General features: G+C 37.1%; 2 protein-coding genes across 7 annotated transcripts in view; one reads left to right on the top strand and one right to left on the bottom strand.

Annotated features, from left to right (window-relative positions):
* Window positions 1–389: 389 nt before the first annotated feature.
* LOC131076551 (uncharacterized) lies at window positions 390–7,655 on the bottom strand. Its single transcript, XM_058013789.2, has 3 exons — window positions 7,590–7,655; window positions 1,339–1,618; window positions 390–1,207 (listed from the first exon to the last, which is right to left on the bottom strand). The coding sequence occupies exons 1-3, from the start codon at window positions 7,653–7,655 to the stop codon at window positions 390–392; spliced, it is 1,164 nt and encodes a 387-aa protein (XP_057869772.2).
* Window positions 7,266–27,193, top strand: part of LOC131076576 (uncharacterized) — a 193,734-nt gene continuing 173,806 nt past the window's right edge. The window contains exons 1-6 of one of the 6 annotated variants that reach the window (XM_058013813.2): window positions 7,266–7,395; window positions 7,523–7,581; window positions 8,805–9,578; window positions 9,802–9,926; window positions 10,036–10,130; window positions 10,430–10,672. In XM_058013813.2, the coding sequence (XP_057869796.1) occupies window positions 8,884–9,578; window positions 9,802–9,926; window positions 10,036–10,130; window positions 10,430–10,672 (1,158 nt within the window). In that variant the 5' untranslated portion in view covers window positions 7,266–7,395; window positions 7,523–7,581; window positions 8,805–8,883. Of the gene's footprint in view, window positions 7,396–7,423; window positions 7,582–8,794; window positions 9,579–9,801; window positions 9,927–10,035; window positions 10,131–10,429; window positions 10,673–27,193 lie in introns of those variants that run through there. The other 5 variants (XM_058013815.2, XM_058013816.2, XM_059212087.1 and 2 more) reach the window with 5 other exon arrangements.

Genomic DNA, 27,193 nt, shown 5'->3' with positions numbered 1-27,193 from the left:
ATTCATGTTTTTTTCAAGTTGGAACACAAGACATTATACATGTGCCATCATGTTATTAGCCTATTCCTGGATGCCATACGCCTACAAGTACCACCAGAAATGTGAGGAACCCTCAAACTGCGCAGATGGGTGGAACCGAATAAACCTACCATGTACTACTATACTCACCTGAACACATTAGGTGACACCGCACAACCAGCCAAAAGGAGAAGAAAGTTGTACACGTCCGTAGAGGTCGAAGATGCCAACAGCGCAGAGGGTTTTGAGGAGGAAGAAGAGACTGAAGAGCATGAAATTGGTGATGAGGGGTTTCATATGGCACCTCACACAGTTGCGAAGGATGAAGGGGAAGTAGAGTCGCAACAATAAGAAGAGGATGAAGAGGAGGATCAACACAGAAGGTTACAAACATAATGGAAGAGTACAAGGGTAAAGTTCACACCTTCCAAATTACCTTCGACACACTTGGTACCACAAGAAGCACTTACAGTGGCCAACCCTGTGAGGGACGTACGACCAGTAGGGGTGTTGTTCCAAAAAATCAATGAAGGGGAACCACCAGCGCAACGACGGGTATCATTACCACAAAAACCAGTACTAGCATCAGAAACCACGAAGGGTACTAGTACGATAGACCAGACAGTGGCAGGGGAGGCCATACCAGGAAAAGATAGAATGGTCGAGCAAGGAATTGGTACGACATATCCAAGTTCTTGTACGGAAGACATTGGTGTGATACCAGTAGGTACTTGTACAACATCAACATGTACTTGTACAGTGTCAATAGGTATTGGTACTATTCCAACAAGTACTAGTACGACTCTAACTGGTACTTGTACGGTGCTTGTATGAACAAGTACAACAAGAATTGGTAAGGTACTAGCAAGTACTGGTGTGACTCCAATAGGTACTGGTATGGCTCCAGCAAGTACTGGTACAGGACCAACAAGAACTGGTACAACAAGAACTGGTATGATTCCAATAGGAATTGGTACTGTGCCAACATGAACTGGTATGGTGCCAGCAAGAACTGGTACGGTGCCAACAGGTACTGGTATTGTGCCAACATGTACTGGTACGACATAAATTGGTACGATGCCAACAAGAACTGATACAGTGCCAACAAGAACTGGTATGATGCCAATAAGAATTGGTACAGTGCCAACAGGTACTGATACAACAGAAACTGGTACAGTGCCAACAAGAACTGATACGATCCAACTGGTACTGGTACAGTGCCAACATGTACTTGTACGACAGAAATTGGTATGGTGCCAACAAGAACTGGTATGGTGCCAACAGGAACTAGTGTTGTGCCAGTAGAAACCGGTACGATACCAACATAAACTAGTACGATGCCAGCATAAACTGGTATGGTAGTAGCACAAACCGGTATGGTACTAGCAAAAACTAGTACGGATGACTTGGAGGCAGAAATTGGTACGGTACCAGTAGAAACAAGTACGGTACCAGCAAAAATTGGTATAGTACCAACACAAACTGGTACGATAACGACATAAACTAGTACAGATGACTTGGAGGCAGAAACTGGTACAGTACCAGCAGAAACTGGTATAGCTGACTTGGAGGCATTAGCAGCCCAAGTGGCAAAGCTCACCTTACAGTTGGAACAGAAAGATAAAAAGCTACTGGAAGCTACTCACATGGTAAAGAAAGCACGGGAACGATAGCTACTGGCCGAAAAGAACCTGAAACTTTAGGCTGGACAACAACCTCCTCCTACGACCACTACAGGGATGCCTGCTCCCTCTTCTCAGTCTTAGCTATGTTTTATATAATTCAGTTTCTCTTGTCTGAGTCATCTGGAAGATGACTACGTTTTTTGGGGGGCTAATGTTAGGGGTAAAATAACGCATGTTAGTAAGAATAATATTTATAAGTGTGTTATGTTATGTTTATGTTTGTCGCCGAGAGGTTCCCATCGGGTAGTTGGGAGTTGGTGACGGTTGGCAACTTGACCAACCGTCGGGTCTTTATATTGTTTGGTTGGAACCTCAACAGGGAGATTATGCATGGACATTCTGGACACTGGAATAAAGATACAACTCTTCTGGTCTAACTAGTATCATTGTCATTTATGTTGTGATGTAAGATTGTTCTGTTACATGAATAATTGGTACGTGTGGAAAATACTGTGTTATTTGTTCATTCACCAACCATACATTTAGGACCAAACAATGTGCCTGTTTATATTTTCCCGTGCTTGTTTTATGTGTTTTGTGCCCCTTTGAAGGACCCAAGTTACTTCATCAATACTTGAAAACAAGGGGGTGATGTCTGTCTTTATGTGTTTTATGCTCCCCTAAAGGACCCGAGTTACTCTATATGTGCTTGGAAATAAGGAATTATCTGTTTTGACTTTCTTCTATTTTTTAATCGCTCTTCTTCTATTTGTTGTATCTTGATTTTAAAATCTAGGGACGATGCAACGCGTTGGGGGAATTTAGGCTTTCTTCCATGTTGACTTGAATTTTTATTTTACTTTTGTTTTCATGCGTCTTCTTCATATTTGTACACTTCGAGACTATGATGAGTAAATCATATGTAACCATACCCATTATTTACTTTTACTGTTGTCGGTTCTTCTGACGCTAAATTATTAGATCCCCCTTGTCTCTTTGTATTTTTGTTGATGTTATGGTTATTATGTGTCATTTGTTGCAAGGTGGCATTCCAGAGAGACCTCTCGTTATGTTGAAGTAATACAACATCTCTTATCCTTAGAATGAATTGCATTTCACGCATACCATTATGAGGGGAGTGGGGGGCTATCATATCTTTGCATTTCTGCATAACTGCATTTGCATCTTGTATATCTCAACATTTATTTATCTAATGACCTCATGATCTTTTTCCTTTGTGGGAGCCAAATCACTCGATCTTTTGCCTTTATGGGGGCTAATCCACTTGATCTTATTATCTTTTGCCTTTTGTGGGGGCCAAACCACTATCTATTAGATCAATCTACGACCACCTTATTGCATGAATATCCAACATAACACAACTTGCTACCCTTATGAGTGAAATATTTTTATCTCGATGATCACTATCTTGTTATTTCAGTGTCTGCTCGTATCAATTATTGTTTTATCAAAATTTTCACTTTTTCATCTAACGTGTTTGTCTGCAGTTAACATGTTTGTGATGAAACAACTTAGCAGAATCTTGAAAAGGCTTAGGTCTCTTCCTTGGGGGAACTCCACATAATTAGAGGATTTTGATTCCCCTTCACATCTCGATAAAATTATTTTAAATTTTTATCTCTACTTTAGGTTCGCATATCGTAACAATGATATGCTTGCTAAAGTGGGGGCAAAATGTAGTGTCATAAATTGCACCTTGTGTAATTCCATGCTATGTAAGCGCCTTCACTTTAAGCTAATTGGAGAACTCTTTCGCCTTTTTGTCCTTTTGATCGCATGGTTTGCTTCGTCACCCACTATCTTGTCCTTTCTTCAACCTCATTGATTATATGACTTGTGGACACTTGCACGCTGCAGGGACCTCTATGCATTGCGCTAAATTTGCACAAATCTATAATCCATAAATTGGTTGCTTGAGTGTTATTCCTATGATTGGGAGAGCTCATAACGCCTCTTTCCGTGACCACCAACATTGGTTTCATCCCCAACATGTTTATATTCCCTTTCTTGCTTCATTTAGGTTGTCTAGAAACTCATTCAAGCATCTCTAAACCCAAGATCACTCTAAATGTTCTCTATGGACTCCATTGAAGCTCTCTAGTCACACTTTCCAACACCCTTGACTCTTCTTCATGCTTGAGACTCTCACCACCATTGTCATGCTTTGAGAAGTACTATGCTTCATCTTCTTCATCTAGCAAGCTCTTCACTTTGGGTGTAGAAGGGGAGTTCTTATCTTTTCTTTTTTATCTCCATTAACATATTTCTTATTGCATCTACTTTCTATATCTATTTATCTGGATGTCCATGTCCAGGTGGAAACATCGAAATGGGGGTTTGATTGTGGCAGATCTCTAAACACAACCCCAACATTTTTCCTTTTGGTTTGTGTGCAGGTTTTGACTGGAGAAGAGTTTCTTTGCTGGAAGCTTCATTTGTGGACCGGTTGTGAGATTACTTCCTTTCCTTGTTTTATTTCTTCTCATTAATATCTATAGTCATTTTCTACTTTCTATCGTATGTTTATTTAGTTTTACCTCATCTAGAATACACATATATCACATTGTATTTTCTGTACGAAACTCTATACTCTATTTGTATAGGACGTTGGTGTGTCATGTTGTCGTCCACGACTTGCGCGTGCGTCTTTGGGTAGAGAGATAATAGATGTCCTTAGAAGATCTTTGCGACCTATCCCGTGTTGTCCATTGGGGCACCTAACAACTCTATGTTTTGTGCCATCTTGAGTGGAGTGGTTGATTAATGAGTCCTCAAGAGGTTGATATTCGGCTGTTAGAGTGGTTCACTTTCCGCACTATACAAAACAATCCATCTTAAACAATAACACCTATTTTCTAGGAGAAAATTCTAATTAAATTGAGGTGGTGTATAACATTTATTTTGTGTAATATTTTAAAAGGTTTTTAAATGGCGATGGTTTTACTTTTATAGAAAACTTAACAAATAAGCTTAACTAATGTGTAGTTTCTACTTGGCAAAACAAAATCCTATAATTTTATAGCTTATGTTTCCAACTTTTAGCCTCAATAGTTATGGTTAAAATATGCTTTTCTTAATGAGTTGTTGCTCCAAAAAATTAAGAAATGATTCTATAATGTATAATTTTTAATAAAACGAGTTATGTGGGACCACTTGAAATATATAATAGAAGCAACAATAATATCCTACATGAATCATCGACTCAAAATTCCTACAAATTATTAATGCATTATCTACATAGCTATTCTTATTTAAAAATAAAAACAATAAACCAAACACACAACCACTCTTATTATTCTTGTAAAGTGAAAAATTGGATCCTAGTGACACTTGGAGGAACTTTACATTCAAAAGAGGGGCTTGAATCCACTAGATCCAAATCCAAGGGAAACAAGGATATGAATTCCAAGTGGATTGCAAGGGTTGAAGTGTGATTTACCCTCTTTTGTAAATGAGCAAGTTGACTATGTGGAAAAGAGAGAGAAATTGAGTGAAATGAGGAGTTACCAGTTCGAGATCGCGCTGTAACTTCGGATTTGAGCTAATTAGACTGATACGGATCTGCCCTGCAAATTTGGAGAAAATTCATCATGACCATGGTGGGAGTGTGCATGGTCCTCCACAAAATCCGCAAAATGAAAAGGGTTCTTTCGTCTCTGCAAATGAAGCCCAAACCTGCAATTATAGCTACGCACCTGCAACCTACACACATAAAAGAGAGGAAAAGGGATTGTGGATAGGGGTTTGCCTCAGTCAAACCCCAATTGAGGAATCAACCTTGAAAGAAAGTAATTGCAAATGCTTGAATGTAAAAAATAGAAATGTATACCTTGTAGATTTGCAACTTGTTGATGATGATCGCTTTGCTTCTTGAATGTAATCACAAGTGTTGCATGGAATGTCATGTAGTATGACAAAACCCTAACACACTTACATGCTTGCAAATGAATGTTGAAATATTGCTCGAATGGATTAATGAAGAAGACTTGAATGCTTGAATGCTTGATGACGTATATCTTCGCCTATGCTTGCTTATCATCCGTTTGTTTGAAATTCACCTCCCATTCCTCCTTATGCAAATGAGAAAACCAACTCCCTTTTATACATGCCTCTTGAAGATTAATTCATCTCATAAAAGGTTGACATCTGGGAGATTTAGGATCCCGAAGTGCAAATAAGGTCGGGGGAACCTATCTTGGGGCCACCCTAAGAGGGTGGGACAGGGGTGCCTCGCCACTGTCCTGCCCTATCTTGGGGCCCAAACAGGGTCCTGAGGCTACCTCAGGGCTCAAATAGGAAGGGGCCAAGGGATGAAAATGCAGAAAGAGGTCTTGGTTTAGAAGGAGGATGTCGTCGCCAAGGTGAGGACCTCAAATGTGGTTAAAATTGTAGGAGGCACAATTTTATGACACTACAATTCTTTGACAATATTAGTGTAGAGGTGAGAACTGCATCCCTTATACTTTTCATTCTCAATTTGCCCCTTTGCATGGATGTCCCATGTACATAACCATAATACATGATTTTATTTTACTTGACACATTCACTAACAATAGACTTAGTCTCACAATCATAAATACCATTTATCTTTGATTAGACAATTTTAGATCAATATTTCGTTTGCCCAAGTAAGACCACACAAGTGAGCTTGACCCAAGTTAAGGTTGTATGTGTGACCTTAACCTTCTCAAACAAAGTCCAAATTTAATTATAGCTTCAAATTAATTCATCGTAATGTTATTGTTACTTGTCAACTCATGTGCCAGGAAGTTGAAATTGTATTCCTAATACTTGTATAAAATGAAATCACTCCTAGGCTATTTAGATAATTTATTTTGATCCATAAAATCCATCACTAACCATTGTCACCCAAGAAAATGGACACTCATTCATTATAACTCAATCACACCCTTTTGTTTTCATTAATAATCTCACTTACATTAACTTTTACATTAACAAATGTCAAAACCTCAATTCTTACACTCAATTTATTACTCCAACATTCATTACAATTCATGAACTAATTAGATCTTAAACACTCATTATCGTTTGACAACATCGTTGCCAACTACTTATGCATTTATTAGATATGTTGCTTAACGTGTCTTCTAATTTACTATAAAATCATTGAATTGATCAATGCGACTTAACTACAATTGAATAAGTCTCAAAGATTCTTCATTGCGATAACATGTTATAATATTTGCTTCTTAAAACTACGAAGTTTTCCATTTGCAAGTGTAGACGTTGGCAAACAACTTTTGCAAACATCAAAGCCCCACTTTTCAAGAGGCTAGGGATACACAAAAAATTTAGGTTGCCTATTTAGATACAAGACTAGTATCATAAAGACGAAGAACATCCCTACAAATTTGATTTGAATCTTAACACAATTCTAAATTTCATAAATGTATTTCTATCTTAAGTCAGAATTTAATTTTACATCTAAACTTAACTCATTTATCTAAATTAATTTTATAATTTATTTATTACACATATTAACCATAATTATATTTTTAGAGTGTTTTATCTCTTCATATATATATATGTATACAAGATATTTTCAAACAATATAAAATATTTAACTATAAGTTTTAATCTCAACCTCATGCGATTTGATGAAGACCTAGTGAAACAATCAAAATTAGTCCAAGACAAGCCCTTCAAAGACAAGAAGACCTCCTAGAATAATCTTCGAGGGTAAAACCAAAAGGTTCAACAAGCCCTACAGGTTTGAGGGGTAAATTTTGTAGAGAAAAAATCTAGTTTAACATTCAAATTTTGGTTTCGCGAGATTTCTTATTAATCTATTCTATACTGATTGGCAACTTATAGTTTTTTCTCTTAATTCATCCAAGGGGCCAAATGGCCAGGAAGATTCGAGGAGTCCTCTTCAACACAAACGGATCTCTCTAAGGTACCTACCATGTTTTCCTTTTCTCTTCCAGTTTTGATGTTACTGTTTTGCATCTTCTCTTTGGGCCATGGCATTTCTTCTCAGTTTTATAATAGACCATTAGCCAGCTCTGTGGCTGCTTCCCCTGATACTCATTTTGGAAAAGAAAAAACATGGATACGTCTTACAGGCAAACTATCTTAGATAAGTTTTATCTTCACGTCATTTTACTTGACATGTATGTAACTTTTTGCTACCTGCTGATAGGGTTTTATGGCTCCCCAATTTAACCAGGAAACGGAAAAAATTACAAGTATTTTCACTAAATGTATTGTTCATAAATCCGTGGAAGTACTGTATTAGATACCTTTAGAACTCTCCTTATAAACTTCTAGCTTGATGTCTGCACGACCCTTAACGACTTTTTTCATTAGTTGTTTACGTCTTTAGGAATTAATTTCTTAGCAAACACAGCATTTGCAGAGAAATTGTTATTACGGGGTCAAAATTAGCATACGCCTAATCTGCATGGCCTTTACTTTTGTGTTTAGTTGTTTACGGCTTTAGGAACGAATTTCTTAGCAACCACAGCATTTGCAAAGAAATTGTTATAACTAGGGCACAATTAGCATATGGCTAAGTTACTAACTAGTCAACAGAAGCCCAAGTTTGTGACCAGTTAAAGAGCTGAATCTATCATGTGTCATGCGGGTCATATGCTTTTTAGACTTTTTTCTTGGAAAATCTTGTTGAAGGATATGGGTTTCCTTGCAGGCAGTGTGAGGTAACTTAAAACTTAGTCTTCTCGTGTAGGGTAAGCTTGGGTTATATTCTTACAATTTAAGCTGTGCTCATGTTAGAATGCACCTCATTAAAGCTGGGTTACGCTTGAATGTATCACATAAACACTTAGTTACAACCTTGCCAATTGTCCACTCGGGTTAGAGGTCGTAAACAGGGGATTTCAACAACTGTAACATTGTGCTGAATGTCCATGGTTACTTTGCGAAGTATAATCCATCGAATGTCAATGACATTGCTTTTTTCTATTTTGAACACACTAATATTTGTGCTTTTTTCGAGTATATCGGTCGATTGTATTTTTTTCTTCAGTTTTCATAGTGCAAGATATGATGTGAATCAAGTTGAACTTAATGAATTTGCAGGTGTATGCGATGCATACAAAGTACAGACCCTAATAATCATTTATCTCCATTTATATACCCTTTTTTAGTGACTTGCAGGTCTTAACTGTATGTCTGTGGACAAAATCAGTGGATGTTAAATACTAGCACATCAATATAAGTATCTAGGGATTCTGCAATGTATGCCAGAAGATTCAGATGTAAACGACAGAATGCATGGCAAAGATTTCATGGAGTCCAAAATTGCTGTAAGGATGTCTTCTATAGAAGTGGATGCAGACAATTCTATGCATTTGATTATCATACTAATAGGTGGGGAACTCAAAAAGGTCTCCCTCTAAAATATTTATTACCTTTAAGGGGATTACAGAAAAGTGACCCATCCAGTGTTCCAAGTCTCTGCAATCCAAGTTTAAGCTATAGAAGGAATCTGATTTCTAGTGGTCATGCTCAAATCAGTGGATCAAGGATTGGGTTTGTTTCACCCCAGGAGATTGGAAAGCCTTTTCAGTCAAGTTTTTCAGTGAGGTTTTCTAGTTCAAAAGGTGATGGACCAAGTAGTAGTGAGGAGAAACATGTCCCGGTAAAGGATGGTGGGGATCATGATAAAACCAAGGAGGTTGCTGATGAATCTCTTGGAAAACCAGAAATTAAGGAATACAAACCTCCAATTTCAGAGTCTAAGGATCATGCTCGTTTGGGTGAACAAGAACAGAAAGAGTGGCTTGAATTTCAAAGGATAATTTCTGAAAACAGGAAGCTAGAAACAGTATTAGTATCTACAAAAACAAAGTTTCGGTATGATTATATGCGAAGATTGGTGCCTTGGGAGGCGAACAGTGTGTCCTGGGAAACATTTCCATACTTTGTGGAGTAATCTTCTCTCTTAACTTTATGATTTTGTATTCTTGTTTTAATTGGTACTAGTTTCAAGATGCAAGCAATTATTCTCTAATTTGTAGCTTGTTATATGTTATTATTGAGAAAACCATGAAATGTGAGCCTGAATTAAATGAATAAAACTATAATTTTTAGATGGGTTTTATGGTAATTATATTAAATATTAATGTGGTTTTCAATTTCCCCCATTGCCCAGGCTACATACTAAAGATATTTTATTGGAATGTGCAACTGCTCACTTGAAATGTCACAAATTTGCATCAATATATGGCAAAAATTTGAGTTCCTCAAGTTGCAGGATTTTATTACAGAGCATGCCAGGTTTTTTTCTTGTATTTGGACTGCATAGTGCATACCTATATGTTTTTCTCTGGCTTTTATGAGTAATGTGCATAAGATTGCTAAGAAATGGAAATTCCTTTGCTTCCAGGAACAGAGCTATATAGAGAGCGATTAGTGAAATCCCTCGCTCATCATTTACAAGTGCCACTGTTAACTCTTGACAGTAGTGTTCTTGCTCCTCATGTATGTATGTTGCAACCTATAAATGTTTTGTCTGTTGCATTGTCTTTGCTTTCATCAAGATAATTGCTAACAGCTTTTTTCTTTCAATTCTATGCCCTTATGTCATTTGTGACAATGTGGATATTGTATGTATAGTGATAGACAATTTTATGGATTGTAACTAACACTGTTTATTTTTTTATGCGTGAAATTCTTATGTGTTTGGCAAGGGGTCTTGTTTCTCTTTTTGTTTATATAGTTTATAAATATTTGAAATTTGCTTCTGAATTTTATTTTAATTTTTCTTTTATTATATGCAGGATTTTAGTGAAGAAAGTGCATCAGAAGTAGAGACTGATGATGAAACTGAACACGGAGAAACTGGGGAAGAATGTTCGTCAGGGTCGGATGTAGATGATGAGAATGATGGAAGTCATGAAGAAGAGTGGACAAGTAGTGAAGGAAAATATGATGCTAGTGATGAAGAGGAACGCCAATCCGCTTTGGCAACAACTCTTAAAAATCTTTCCAATGGGCTTGAGGACTTAGAAAAGGTGATAACGGTATGAAATTTGGATACATGTACTGTCTTTCTGAGAACTAAAAGATTCTAAGTGTTTTTTCCCATTGAATTGCCATTGATGGTTTCTTTTTCGTAAACAATTTTCTCATATATTATACAGTCTAATAGGACTTGTAGCATAAGGAAGTGATTTTTATGCTTCCAAAGGACACTTGGAAAGGAATAGCCATCCTGGGACTATCCCGTGACACTACTTTACTGTTTATAGGATAATAAATCTGTTCGATATAGGGTCATAATCATGCTATGTGTCAGCAAATATTTGCAATATCAATGTGAAGAATCCTTGTAATTCTAAATGTTTGTGACTGGTATACATTTCTTCCTCAGCTGGTTGTTTTTCTCCGGAAGTGGTGACCTTTATTTGCACAAGACATTTGTAATGTCCCCTATTAGGAGGCTGTCAATTCCCAAAGAGCAACATATATTACTACCTAGTATATTACATTAATTCAGAGTAGATAATTAAGTTGTCCGTAATTCAACTTAATATTGTTATTACTCCAGTCCTAATTCCTAATCCCTTCTCATTCTTAATTGAAGAAGAGGGCATTGGCTTGTCTATGGCGCTATGACACCACCTCCCTAATTCAGCCCAGACGTCAGGAACATCAGTTCTTTCATCCTTGGGGCTCTTTCATCTTGGAGTGGATTTACTCTGCCTCTCCCTAACAGCACCCGTCTCCCTTGGGGAATAGAATTAGTATTGATTAAGTACTTAGACTGTGAATATATTTGTCTTTCAATTATTATGAATATATATGAAATTAAGTATGACTCTCATACATATTGCAGTCTATATTAATATTATTAATATTACTACTAGATTCTGCAAGTCTCCCTTGGGGAATAGAATTAGTATTGATTAAGTACTTAGACTGTGAATATATTTGTCTTTCAATTATTATGAATATATATGAAATTAAGTATGACTTTCATACATATTGCAGTCTGTATTAATATTATTAATATTACTACTAGATTCTGCATAGGAACATTATGAGGCTTCATATATTAAGCATACATATTAAGCACATCCCATGCATATCACCAAGAACAAAGATGTTACTGCCTGCAACTTAATAACAGTTCTGATCTGATCTGATCGATCTTGCTGAGTATTAATATCTCATGTATTATCAGTCTCAATCCCCTCAATGCCTTCTGGGAGTAGTCAGTTTATTGTATTAATGTCTCTCCATTGGGATGAGAAGTCGTGTCCTTTCATAAAGTCAGCCTTTAAATACGTCCCCTTTGTATGTTGACTTTTCATAACCATTGGAACCTTGTGAGGAACCGCACCCCTTCAGGGATTAATAACAACACTTGTCAATATCATTAGTAAACACTATAAATAATTAATGAGATTGCTTCCATTCATGTTTTGTTCTTTTCCCCTGATTGCAGTGAACTAAGTTAATATTTATATTAATGTCTATGGCTCACTGTCAGTGCCTCTCCATAATGATCGCTGCACCATAGGGGAGGAAGGATCGGTCCTTAAGACTGATGTTGTTTAATATCTAGCAAGCCTCCGTACATAAGATAAGCGATTGAGGCATAGTGTCTGATGTTGTGAAATTGTGAAGTCTTACTTTGTAAGACAATTTCACTTAGGTTCGTTGATTATTGGATATCAGATCAGGGGCATGGCAGTCCGCCCTTTCCAAAATTGCTTGTATTCAAGCAATTATCGTTCACTAAATTTTCTTAATTCAAGGGTTCCTAACTAACCCTATCTGATTTGTAATCTTAAGACAAGTTTTCTCTCATCAATTGTAATTTTAAGAACTGTGTTTAGTTGCTTCCTTGAGACAAACAAAGGCAAGAAGCATGACAGACATCTATGACCTTCATATCCCCTTTGGTTCACTCTTGTTATTCTCATATTCTAGGTTAACTAAAAATATAGAGCCAAACACGGAGCATACACTTGAAAACACGAAGCATACACATGGATATATGAAGACACAGAGCATACATGGAGTATACACATGAATATACGCATTGTTAGACCCTTCTTATTGGCTAGAATGCATTCATTATTTTAGCCTTACACCCTGCAGGATGGCACGATCAAGTCTTTGATACCAATTGTAATGTCCTCTATTAGGAGGCTGTCAATTCCCAAATAGCAACATATATTACTACCTAGTATATTACATTAATTCAGAGTAGATAATTAAAGTTGTCCATAATTCAACCTAATATTGTCATTACTCCAGTCCTAATTCCTAATCCCTTCTCATTCTTAATCCCAGAAGAGGGCATTGGCTTGTTTAGGGTGCTATGACACCACCTCCCTAATTCAGCCCAGACGTTAGGAATATCAGTCCTTTCATCCTTGGGGCTGTTTCATCTTGGAGTGGGTTTACTCTGCCTCTCCCTAATAGCACCTGTCTCCCTTGGGGAATAGAATTAGAACTGATTAAGTACTGAGACTGTTAATATATTTGTCTTTCAATTATTATGAATATTTATGAAATTAAGTATGACTGTCATACATATTGCAGTCTCTATTAATATTATTACTAAATTCTGCATAGGAACATTATCAGGCTTCATATATTAAGCATACATATTAAGCACATCCCATGCATACAACCAAGGACAAAGATGTTACTGCCTGTAACTTAATAGCAGTTCTGATCTGATCTGATCTGATCGATTGTGCTGAGTATTAATATCTCATATATCATCAGTCTCAATCCCTTCGATGCCTTCTGGGAGTGGACAGTTTATTGTACAAATATCTCTCCATTGGGATGAGAAGTTGTGTCCTTTCATAAAGTCACAGCCTTAAAAGATGTCCCTTCATATGTTGACTTTTCATAACCATTGGAACCTTGTGAAGAACCGGACTACTTGTCAATATCATTAGTAAACACTATAAGTAATTAATGAGATTGCTTCTATTTATGGTTTGTTCTTTTTCCCTGATGGCAGTGAACTAAGTTAATATTTATATTAATGTTTATGCTTTGCTGTCAGTGCCTCTCCATAATGATCGTTGCACCATAGGGGAGGAAGGATCGATCCTTAAGACTGATGTTGTTTAATATCTAGCAAGCCTCCGTACATAAGATCAGTGATTGGGGCATAGTGTCTGATCTTGTGAAATTGTGAAGTCTTACTTTGTAAGACAATTTCACACTTAGGTTCGCTGATTATTGTATATCAGATTGGGGGCATAACAACATTCTTGTTAAAGGTTAAATTTTCCAACACAGACATTTCAATATTCAATGTTAGTTCTGGTGTCTAATGGTTTTATGCTAATAAACTATGCATAATGTAGTGTAAATTACTATAATCATCGCTTTAATTAACTAGAGCTCTAGCATATGAAAGGAAATCAGCTATGCCAACCACAGAAATGCAAATGACCTCAAATGCCCAATCTGGGAATCCTCCAGCATGAAAAAGGCTTTTTGCTATTGTTTCCTTCAGTGATTCCTCATGTAGAATTCAAATAACAGAAATATGTCTTTCCAGTGGATCAATAGATCACTGTGGCTCAATGCACTCACATCCTCTGCCCTCTTGCTCTCTGTGACACAACCTCCTTTGTTGCATAATGTTGTCTTCAACTTTAAGAAGGAACTTTTCAACAATGAAAGACCATCCTTTATCAAATGCTTTGTTGATTTATTATCAGGTTAACTCAAAACATTCAATTGTGAATGATATCCTCCCTGTCAGCCAATTTTGGGAGCGTATGTTCACCCTAGATGAATGTTCCTGCATGTAAATCCATTCTTCCATATATACTCCCAAAAATTCCTTCTAGAAATGTCCTATTCTTTGTCTTTGTTTAACAGCAGTGGAGTACTCTGCTCTGCTGCAACTTTTCCAGCACTTTACAGTATTCCTTATGGTCAATCTGATGTACTTGTCTTTGTTGGAACCATAAATGGAAGATTTGTGGGACTCGCCATGGACTCTTAGTGGGCCAAGTCGATTCGCTAAGGACTTGCGAGCCGAGTCCTAGCAAGTCTTAACAAAAGACACATGAGTTTTTCACAAGGACTCACATGATTCCTAAGTCGGGACTTGTGCGAGTCCGACTTAAAGACTCATGACGCACAGAAACACGCCCAGCAAAAGAGGTAAGAACATGTCAAAAAATTATCTATTTTTTTTTCAAGTCAGTATCATTCTTTTCATCAGAACTCTCTCTTGTTTTTTTGCCAATCTCGATCTCTAAACTTTGAATCTGGCTATTGATCTGACTATATACATGAAATATAACATTTACTTTAAGTTATATTTCATGTATATATTGGCAAGATGTTTGAGAGTGGTTTCAGATCTCCAGGAGTTATAATGCAAATTCTAGGTTTTAGAAGATCTTTTAAATTTTCAGACACAGTCAAATTTCAGTAATCAGTAGGCTCCTATTAGCATTCTCTCTCTCTCTCTCTCTCTCTCTCTCTCTCTCTCTCTCTATCTCACTCACTTTATCTACCTCGAATTTGAGACCTATCTATATCCCTATCACTCTTCCTGTATCCCCTCTCTCTACCACTCTCTTCTCGCCCCCAAGATCTAGACCTATCTTTCTAACCCTCTCTCTCTCACCCTCAAACCCCAGCAAGTGGTGCTACCCTCAACCTAATTTTGGCGAGTTGGAGAAGCCACATTAGACTCCTAGTTATAGACCCTCTAGTTCTATCTCTCCCTTGGTTTTCACTAGAGCTGGGAACAGAAAGATGTAGTCCTCTTTAGTTTGGTTCATTGTTGTTTTTCACATTTGGACATATCATTATATGTAATTTTGTAAACATTTATAAACTTATGCTGCTGTTATACATTTTAAAGTTTGAAACTATGAGTATGAATGATGAAATTTCAAATATTGAGTGTTTGGAGATCATATGACATGTGTAATGTTTCAATTATGGCTCTTATGTTCTCTAAATGCATTAATTTATTTTTTGTTTTTTTTGTAAAACTATGGGTTTTTTAATTTGCCGAGTCCTTTCGCGAGTTCGAGTCCGAGTACGAGCCCAATTTTTGGGCTGCCGAGTCCGTGGCGAGTCTTAGTTTTCCAACTTTGGCTGGAACGCATCCAACACCCCCCTCAAGATTTGTGATATGGTTTAACAACCTCCTGTGAGATCTTTAATGGGGATGGTAGCAGTTTCTTGAACTGGTGCACCTTTTGGGAAAAACGACCAGTTGAACTCCCAATAAGTGGTATTAAGTGGGTTCCTTTAGATATAGCCTAGTTGCTTGAAGGAAGATCTAAAAGAGTACATATGGCCAAGCAAGAAGGATATGGGTTCTCATCAAACAAGACACCAGTTTTTGATGGAACAAATTATATCTTTTGGAACATAAGGATGGAAACCTATTTGAATGCTTAGGGTATGATATTTGGCAATTGGTTTTAAATGGCTACATAGCCCCTGCAACATCCCCAACATACTAGGTAGGAAAGAAGGAAAGTGAAATCAATGCGAAAGCCAAGATGCAATATTGTGTGGATTATTCCAATTGGAGTTTGTAAAAGTTATGCATTGCAAATCAGCTAAGGACATGTGGGATAAGTTGAAGATTTTTTATCAAGGAGATGATAAAGTGAAGAAGGCATAGCATCAAACCCACCAAAGACAATTTGAAAGCCTTAAGATGAAAGAAGAGAACATAGTGATGGAGAGAAGACTCCACTGCTAGGTTCACAAACAACAATATAACCTTCATGGAAAGAGAAACGTATTTTACCAGGAATAGATGATTGTATTGAGATGAATAAAATGTACAATGAGCTCTGCTTATAAAGGAAAGAGTGAGATAGATGAGAGCACACAATGACATGTGGCTTAATGAGATGAAAGGGTAGGTAGGGAGTAGATAATATCCAACTATCCAACACAAATATTAATGTAACCTAGGAAATAATGATACCTAAGTTAACTTAAGCATAGATTAAATAATAATTTTTTCGAACACATCCCCTTAAGTGCAACTTAGGAAGAAGATTATATTGCAATATGAGCAAGATGCAAGATGGGTCTTGACTACAAAATGATTTTAGGTACCCATGTACAATGCAAATGCAATGCAATGAAAAATGAAAATAAAATCTCTCACAAATGGAGAAAAGTAGAAAACCACATGGGACAAAACTCTCCAAAAGAGAGAAAAGAAACAAGATTCATGGATGGAGGACTCAATTACACCCCTCAAGGAATACATACATCGTGTATATCAATGATCCCCCCCATCGGAAGGAAGAAAGGAGACTACATAGCGCCCCCTATAATGAAGAAGCTCCAATGTCGATGAAGTATGCTTGGAAACAAAAGATGACCCAATGCCTACAACCAACACATCTCCCCTTAGGAAGAAACATGTCCATCAAATGATGTAGAAGCCATGCCATGTCCAACTGAAAAATGGAGGAAGTCAGTCTCCAAATAGAAGTTGGAAATGTGAAGAGTCTTTAAACTCAAATAAGCCACCACATACTCATGATCAAACTCAACCAAGAAATGTGACAAAACAAGTGAAGGAGGAAACTCATCAATGCCAATCTCCAAAGACAATGTTGATGAATCAACAATATTGCTCAAACTGTCATCAAAGAGGAGAGAAGTCCCCTCAAATGTGCAAGATGAGATTCCACAAACAAATCTAAAATATGTGCCAAATACTCATCCCACATAGCAAGATCTAGGACATTATGATCAACCTGTTGAATAGAAGCAATCTCCAAATCTGAAGAAGTAGGTAGTGGTGGAGGAGGTGTTGGAGTAATTTAATTATTTACTCATTATGCTTAAGTCCAACCTTAGGTTAGTCAGCATTTATCATTTCCTAGGTTGCATAAATATTTGTGCATATTAGTTGTCGGGTAGTTATACTTACCCTACCTACTCTCGCACCTCATTGGTGCTCACATCCTCACTCTTGATTATATAAGGAGAGCTCATGTACATTGTTTGACATCTCAATATCGTTCATCTATTGGTGAAATATCATATTCTCTATTGTGAAGGTTTATAGCTGTTTGTGGTCTTGGGTGGAGTCAATACTCTAACATGGTATTAGAGCTGTCTTCCAACAACTCCTTTCGCTTTTGACAATTTTCATCATGAGGTTTCGAGGTCAGATCTTAGGAAAGTGGATCTGTAGTTGAGGCATGTACGCCCCGAATTAATTATATATCTAATACTTTATTTTGACAATTTTTTCGTTTACCAGTGTTTGAATTTTTTTTAGAAATTTTTATATTTCAGCTAGGTATAGTGGATTTCGATATCTTGTTGGAGCCAAATTATTGTTTGCAGATCAATGGTATTCGTTTGTGGTTGGCATAACTACTTTGGCTTGATTTGCATTATGTTATTATTGGCGATTCATAGGTCCGATTCTAGTATTAGCGGATCTTATTTTTTGATCGGCTTGCTGAGGGGCTTGTAGCCTGATTTATTTGTTTCTGGACTACGTTTTTTGTAAGTTTTCTGTGCAGCTTCTATCAACAGACTGCTATTTGCTTGCTGTAATCTTCCCTTTGGTAGGTTGTGGCATATTGCAAATTTGTTCTTTTGTTTAGATTGGTTGTCTCCCTTATTTTCTAGGCAGCTTATGTGTTGTAAGCGCTTCCAACATTGGTGGTTTAATTATGAGGCTGTTTCATTTCTTATGGTTGTGATCACTGTTTGCAAGCACATTTTCCCTTTGTGGCGGCCCATCATCAACTTTGCGCAAGTGTTATTGCTTATTGGCAGGGGTTCTATTTGTTTTCCATGGTTATTGCTCCAATCCATAGTCATTGGCATTTGTATTGACTGTGGAGAATCCGATTTGCATTTTAGCTGTGAGTCATTTCCTGATCACATATCTTTTCTGTAGACATGCAGTCAGTGTTTGTGGAGTGTGTATTCATCGACGAGTACTATAATTGCAGGTGGCGCATCATTTATTTGGGTTGTGTAATGCTCAGCTCACCTCATCTTTCAGTGCGCATCCTTTGTGTTGCGGAGGGCTTACTCCTTGGTAAGTGTTTCATTCTCATGAATTTGGGCTCTCTGTTTGCGTTAGCTCTCTTTTTCTTGCTATTTAATCCACATGTATGGAAATAGAGAAGAGATAACTGTCTATTGACAGATTTGAGCTCATCAACAAACAAAAGCCATTCGGGTACTCATTGTGGCTTAAAGGCTCGATCCATACTGTGCTAAATGTGTGCGGTCAAATTTTTGGCAAGTCTTACGAGCGTTTTCTCCTGTTGACATAAATCCCACATTGTTTGTGCTATTTGCTATCTTACTCTTTATATAATGTCAGTTTGTGGGTTTGGAGTTTGAAGTTGGCACTAGTGACGTGTGGGACCCATTTCTAGCTTGCACTTTGTGGATTGCATGTGGGGTGTTCCATATTTGGAGGTGTTATATTTTTGTGTGAGTTGGCACTTTGGAAGTGGCCCATAGTGCCCAAAGTGCCTCATGTTATTTTTTTTTTCAATTTCGTGCAATTGGGTTCTAGTTGACCCCCTTTATGCCTCTAAGGGGGGGGGGTGTTGTTTTGCTCATAATTTGGGCAAACAGAGGCAAAATTTGGCAAACAAGATATAGACAAAAAGCTTTTTTTGTCAATTTTGTAGTGGACAAGGTGTTTTTCAGATATTTTGCTGTTTGCTGCTGAATTTTGTTCGTTGAAGTTTGAATCTTGGTTTTGCTCAATTTTTTTTTTTGTTGATCTCTATATGGTGTGAGAAGTGTATCATTGATGTCGTGATGGGTTATGCAATACATCCTTCTATTAGCACTTTGACTAAGGACAATTATGAGTCATGTGCAAAAGGAATCATCACACATTGTTGATGGCTTAATCTCTTGCCTCATCTTTATGGACACATTCCTGAGCCAAAGGCACAATGGAACCAATCATTTTGGGGTAATAAGAATGATCATATCATAGGTTTGATTGGTTTTAGCATCAGTCAAAGCTTCTTTCTTGATATCTACCCCACCAAGTTCAAAGGTATTTAGTGCCCACACACAATTTGGACCATTATTTGGGAGATATATGGAGATCAACATGTTCCTTCATTCCCAAATGATTCCACTTGATGATGTTGACAATATCTCCTTTGATGATGATACCTTAGAGGAGATGGAATATGATGCAGCATTTGAGAGTTATGATGATTGAGTGACTCCACCTGTAGCTCCTACTTCTCTAGTTGAGATCACACATTCATCTTTTGTTGGTGATTCTAGTGAGTTGTTGCAACAAGTATCTATGTGTCTTCTTGATTGGGATTCCTATATGCGAGACATTGGCGCATTGTTTGTAGAGTCTCACATTTCAGATTTGGGAGAGATACTTGAGGGGATTTATCTCCTCTTTGATGATTCATCTTTGTAGATTGATATTGATGAGTTTCCTCATTCATTTGCTTTGTCACATTCCTTGGTTGAGTTTGATCATGAGTATGTGGAGGCATATTTGTGCTTGGAGACTTCTATTTAGTTTTCAGAGGCATCTCTCCTATTTGATGATAGTTGTGGTAAAACTATCGTCACTTCATCTTCGTCTTTGTACTTGGTTTATCTTCTTCCCAATGGGAGAAACATTGTTTCTAGGCATTGGACCATGTTTTGTCTCTAAGCACTCACCATTTTTGTAGGACATTATCCATTATGGGGGGACTACATAGTCTCCTTCATTCCTTCCTATGGGGGGATATTTGCTTGTATATACATGATGTATGTAGTTCTTGGGGGGTGTGATTTTCCTCCATCCATGCATCTTGTTTTTTTTCTCTCTTTTGGAGAGGAGTTTTCTCCTTTTCTCTGCTTTGCGAGAGATTTTTATTGCATTGCATTTGCATTGTACATGGATACCTAAAATGGTTTTGTAGCAGGGATTCATATTGCATAATAATCTTTTCCCTAAGTTGCATTTAAGGGGGGATGTTGGAGTAAATTAATTATTTACTCATTATGCTTAAGTCGTGCCTTAGGCTAGTCGGCATTTATCATTTCGTAGGTTGCATAAATATTTGGGCATATTAGTTGTTGGGTAGTTATACTTACCCTACCTACTCTCGCTCGCATCCTCACTCTTGTCTTTATAAGGAGAGCTCATGTACATTGTTTGACATCTAAATATCATTCATCTATTGGTGAAATATCATATTCTCTATTGTGAAGGTTTATAGTTGTTTGTGGTCTTGGGTGGAGTCAATACTCCAACAGGAGAAAGCTCAACACTAGTCTCAAGAACAACAAGGTTCAAATGACCAAATTGCCCCTCACAAACATGACTTGCCCTTGGTGGAAGGGTATGACCATCATCCAAAGGAACATCATCATTAGGAACAAAATGAGAAAAGGAATACAATCGAGATGCATGATCCACCACACTTGTAGCAATGAGCTCTTTAGTCTCCATATCTCTAATGTATACATGATTAGGAGTGAACACCACTATCTTACCTTGTGCACCATGGGTAATTTGATAAACTAAAAGGAGATTAGTGGTAAAGGAGGGTACACAAAGATCATCATTAAATGATTCCTCACCCATATCAATAGAACCTTTCCCACAATCCTTCATGTATGGATCGTTACCCATCAAAATGTTAGGTGAACTACAAGGATCAAAAGAAGAAAACATATCCATAGAAGATGACATATGATGTGATGCATCTGAATCAAGAATCCATCTACCATTCTCAGGAATAGTGGAAGCCAAGATTGCTTTACCTTTCTCAAAATATGAAGTTCCTGACTGTGTATGAAGATGGAGAAGCTACTGATTGAGAATCCGAAGAAGAAGATGAAGACATTGATGAGAGTAGTGGGATATGGTGCTTCTGAAGAAGTCGTGAAAGCTCATCAGTCTTCTTAGTATAACACTTATGCTCATCATGTCCTTGTTTCTTGCAATAAGCACTTTTAATCTTCTTCTTTTTGGATGTTTCTTTTTGAGAAGAGGTCTTGGATGCAGGAGTAGGCTATGAAGGATGATCCTTAGCTCTCTCATTGGACTTAGAATCCTTATTCTGTTTCTTGTCACTGTCACTAGAAGCCTTTGGATTTGGGTCCTTTGCAAGAAGTGCTTGAGACCTTGGAGGCATCAATGTGCCCATTTTGTGCCAACTTTGCTTGTTCCCTTGTGAGCTGTGCAACTAAAGTATCAAGAGAAGGCATTTTGTGTGCACTACTTAGAGCGTCCATAGTAGCAAAAAATGCAGAAACAAATATAGAATAATGAGGACCTAGCTTAGAGAGAATAGAAAGTATCATTTGCTTATCTTTTGTGACCCCACATCCAGACAACTACTTTCAAAGAGAATTGAGCTTGGTGAAGAAGTCATGGATATGATCAAAATGTCTAGGATCAAGGCTCATTAGTTCGTTCCCCAAATGAAATTTCCTCATTTTATCTTGCTTACCAAAGAGATTCCCCAAGGTAGTCCAAATGTCATTGGGATGTGGACAAGATGCAACATGAGATCAAAGATGAGGAGAAATGGACAAAAGATGAGAGTATTGAGAACTTTATCTCTTCGATCAAACAATCTCCTATTTTCTGTAGCAGCTATGGATTCAAGATCTTCACCAAATGTGATTCTAATGCAACTTCAATTTTCGCAACAATAGCCCCATTTGTGATTTCCACTCATGATAATTATATGGAGTTAGAGATACGCCTTTGGATAAATCCATGATCAACCAAGAGAAGGTAGCAAATTTCCCTCACAAAATAACTCCTTTGTTCACAAGAAAGAGAGCAAAACCAACATGCAACTTCAATAGACTAAATGGACTAGCAAATTGCAAAATATTGGAAAAATATCTCAACCATGGCAAAGTTGGCAAAAAGAGCTTTCCAATGATATATGGCTTGGCAAAAATGGATTCCAGTTGCAAAAGTTGTGCAAGTTTGTAAAAAAGGCCTATAAATAGGGACTTCGGAGCAAGACTAGGTATCGGGGGTTCAATGAAGGTTGCCCATGTGATTGTTTCGGACTATGGGAGTGAAATAGAACCTCTGTGCACGAAGGGGCCATGTATGATGTAGTGGCGAGCTAGCCGTGCCACCTAGTATTCACCACACCATCTATATTCACATAGTATGATTTCAAGCCACAAGATACATGCTCCACACCAGTTTGATGTAGTTCCACACCACGCAGATCATAAAGTGCTAAGCAAGCCAAAAATGCAAGCAATGTGAGATAAACAAAATGATGAAGGTATGAATGTTTTTCACATACCGAGCCCACTAGTCTGCAATGTTTGTGCATAAATTAAACCCTAATACGATAATAATTGGTAGAGACTTTATAATATAATAAAGTCTACACAAAAATCAAATAGAGTTCGGCCTTGGAAAGAGCCGCCTCAATATGAATGCAAATAAGCGACTATTTCAAAGAAATCACCTGCTGCCATATGTAACCTTTCACAAAAATAATGCTTGCAAAATACAAATACATGGATCACACAATGAACGAGCTGATTGGTAGAAACAAAACTCGATTATTTGAAGTATAGTACATCTGGTTGGCATAACCTGCAATGATACCACTGTGCCTACGAGAAGCACTTCAAACCGCCTACAACAAAGAATGAACCCACATGCCTTTGAATGCATTAACTGACGGATATGGGAACACCAATTTGTGCTAGACAAGACACGACAAACTTGCAAAACAGACACAACTATCCAATGTGCAGCGATAGGTTGATCAAATACATGGTTTGCAAAGTGGATAAACCAAACCAATTGAGAAACCCTTGGAAATGCCAATCACTATACCACAGATTGCCAAATGATGAAAACAATTATCCAATATAATGAAATTGCCGCTCTAGCACCTGTAATGACTTGACACCAGTAATAAAGTGATTCCGATTTGTGACAAATGGAAATGGCACAACAATCGCCAAACATATGACCTAGCTGGAAAAATAATATATGACCTCAAAATTGACTGATGAATGCTTCTCAGCTGCAGAAGGAGACATTGGATGCCGTCTTTGATACCATGTTGGAGAGAAGACTCCACTGCCAAGACCACAAACAACAATATAACTATCACGAGAAGAGAAAAATATTTCCCTAGGAATAGATGATTGTATTGAGATGAATAAAATGTATAATGAGCTTTGCTTATAAAATCAAGAGCGAGAGAGATGAGAGCACACAATAATGATATGTGGCTCAATGAGATGCAAGGGTAGGTAGGGAGTAGATAATATCCAACTACCCAACACAAATATTAATGTAACCTAGGAAATAATGATACCTAATTAACTTAAGCAAAGAGTAAATAATAATTTAACAAATAGCCTCCTATTTGCTTCATGTTGATAAGATAGTGAACACAATAAGAGGTCTTGGTGAAGAGTTTGAAGCTGTGATTGTACGAAAGGTATTAAAGTCCTTGCCTTTAAGATTTGATTCCAAAGTTTCGGCGATCGAAGAAATGAGAAATCTAGACAAATTGACAAAAAACGAGTTGCATGGCATTCTTATTGGCTATGAAATGAGGATTGAAGACAAGCCATCAAAAAGGGAGGCGGGCTTCAAAGCATCGAGGAAGGAAAAGAATAAAGTATATGAACCAAGTGATAGCTCAAGCAATGAAACAGATGAAGAAGAAGATCACTTCAAGTTAAAGCTAAAGAAAGGATTTGAGAAGTATCAAGGTAAATCACCATTCAAATGTTTTAGTTTTGGTAGAATATGTCATTTTGCTTATAATTGCCCACAATGTAAGAGTGAAAGCAACAAGGATGAAAGAGATCACTACATAAAGAAAGGAAGAAAACATCAACAAAAGAAGGGTTACAAACATGGTTAACATCAAAAGAAGAAGAAGAATTTTTCGTAAGTACAAAAAGAGTCTTTTTTTGAAGAAAAGATAATAGCTCATCGGAGGAAAGAGACAAAGAAATTTCAAACAGGGATAGAGAAGAAATACTCTTCATGGATTTGGAAACATAGGATGATAGAGACAAAAAGAAAGAAAAAGATTTAAAGGAAGTGCATAGTGAAGACGAAGAGGAAGTGGACCTTGAGGAAGAACTCCATTGTTCCTATAGAGAGATTGAGAAACTCCAATATTTTAGTTTTGGTAGAATATGTCATTTTGCTTATAACTACCCACAAGGTAAGAGTGAAAGCAACAAGGATGAAAGAGTTCACTACATAAAGAAAGGAAGAAAACATCAACAAAAGAAGGGTTACAAACAAGGTCAATATCAAAAGGAGAATTTTTCGTAAGTATAAAAAGATTCTTTTTTCAAGAAAAGATAATAGCTCATTGGAGGAAAGTGACAAAGAAATTTCAAACAGTGACAGAGAAGAAATCCTCTTCATGGCATTGGAAACATAGGATGATAGAGACAAAAAGAAAAAAAAAAGATTCAAAGGAAGTGCATGGTGAAGATGAAGAGGAAGTGAATCTTGAGGAAGAACTCCATTGTTCCTATAGAGAGATTGAGAAACTTAAGAAAAAATTCAGACAAGAATTATGAATTCAAGGGGCAAGTAAAGCCAAAAATAATTAACAGTCTTGAAGAATCAAAAATTAATTAACCATGTCCTCTTCCTCCATCTTTCGCTCGATTGCTTCCAACTAATTAGAGATGTCCTTGATTTTGGTTAGATGCTTCTGAAGAGATTTCTGTTCATCCATGACGATAGTGAAAAGCATGTTCTTGAGAAAGAACGCTTGACTTTTATCAAAAGTCTCATGCAACGACTTTAGATGCTCCCAAATCTTGGCAGCTGCCTTGTTAGACGAAACCTGTAGGAGCTGTTCATCGGTGACCAATAGTTTGATGAGCATGATAGCTTCACGATTCTACTCATCAAATTTATCTTGATCGAGACCGGTTGCCGGAGGACGTGAGAATTTACCTAGAACCATTTGATCAAGGTAGCGATATTTGAAGATTGTCAACATCCGCTGCTTCCAGGAGGTGTAATTCTTACCATTGAACTTCTGACTACCTTCCAACATAATGTTGGTCAAAGACTCCATCTTTCATGCTTTTTGAGGCATGGAAAACAAGGTAAATTGAAGAGGCAAAAAATTGATTCCACAAACTCGAGGCACGAAACTCAATGCTTTGAAAACAAAGGCAAAATACAAGCACAAATCTGAATGTATAGATTTATGAGGACCTAGAAAAATTTAGTAGCAAATAACAAATTTGCCACAAATATTAATCATCGAAACCCTAGCTGAGTTGTAGATATTTGACAGAGAATTATCGAACTGTGAAAAACGTCTAAAATCTGAGCAAAAAATGTTTAGCAAAAGCCCTCGCGCGCGGGAAAAGACCGAGGCCATGAGGAGGTTGCAGAGTCTGCGAACCAAAACAAGGTCAAATCTCATTAGGATAAGATATGTCGCAAGGAGAGACAAAATCGTGAAAATAAGATTCATGCGAAATGAAAACGCGGGAATAAGCTCGCCCAAGGCGCAAAACACAGAGATCTGCATGTGCTGTTAAGTGAAATTTGATACACATGATCTTCATGTAGGCAGAATGTGGGACATAGAATGAACGCGTGCCGTCACTGACGGAAAAATGAACGCGATCACGTGGAAGAGGCTCGCGATTTTCAGAAAAGAAATCTTCTCGATTTTTTTGATAACAAAAACTCACAAAAATCTTAAAAAATTTCAAATTATAGCGATTCAAAAGCCTACAAAAATTTTCACAAAAAGATTTCTTAGAATTTTTTTTTAAAGATTTAAAAAAAAAATAAAAAATTAACCCGCTTTGGTACCATGAAAATATGGTATTTGCATAATTTATTGAAAGAATTGAATGCACATATATAAGCAATTACAAAGATGATGTTTCTTAATGTAACAATCGTTCACAGAGCGCAAAATTAGAAACAATCTAATTAAGCTAATTTACACCTAAAATACATTATTGACCATTAAATAATAATAGAATAATATTATTCTAACAGCTTTTACTTTAGAAGTTTGACCATTGACACACAAATTGCTACACTACTCGGGATAAATTGCACCACATATTGTGGCTTAACCTCCATTACTAGCTCATCAAATAGGTAAAAAGGAAAGTGGGTTGATTTCACTTTATCAAATGCATCTATGGATTTATCATTCAAGGAAAACTATGCCACTCTCAAATGCCACAAGAAAGTTGGTTGGTGTACGATTCCATTTTTCAATCCATGTGTTTGACATTATAGTGCAACTTGGCTTTAGCCACTCCTTATGATACTCAACAAATGCGTCACTAACTTCGTGCTCCACACCTTCTAGCATATCAACTCAAAAAACTCATATGACGGGGCCTTGAAATCATATCCATCAACAACAACAGGTCAATTATTAATAATTATGGAGATCACGATGCTTGAGCAATACTGGAAATTTGATGAAGCACAATTGTAATCCTCAAATAGGAATCATCGATTTGGAGGTTTTTGGTCTAGGTTTAATTTCAAATAGGGGACATTACAATGTAATATCCCCAAC

This window comes from Cryptomeria japonica, chromosome 10, assembly GCF_030272615.1.
Source record: "Cryptomeria japonica chromosome 10, Sugi_1.0, whole genome shotgun sequence".
Taxonomy (NCBI): domain Eukaryota; kingdom Viridiplantae; phylum Streptophyta; class Pinopsida; order Cupressales; family Cupressaceae; genus Cryptomeria; species Cryptomeria japonica.
This window is presented reverse-complemented; position numbering and strand designations above follow the sequence as displayed.

What these genes read in the sequence shown, in the direction of transcription:
- LOC131076551 (XM_058013789.2), bottom strand. Translation starts at nt 7,655, where the DNA reads ATGCCATGGCCCAAAGAGAAGATGCAAAACAGTAACATCAAAACTGGA. An exon ending in GAAGAGAAAAGGAAAACATG is followed by an intron (nt 1,619 to 7,589) that starts GTAGGTACCTTA and finishes TCCAACTGTAAG; the next exon opens with GTGAGCTTTGCCACTTGGGC. An exon ending in CATCGTACTAGTTTATGTTG is followed by an intron (nt 1,208 to 1,338) that starts GTATCGTACCGG and finishes GGATCGTATCAG; the next exon opens with TTCTTGTTGGCACTGTACCA.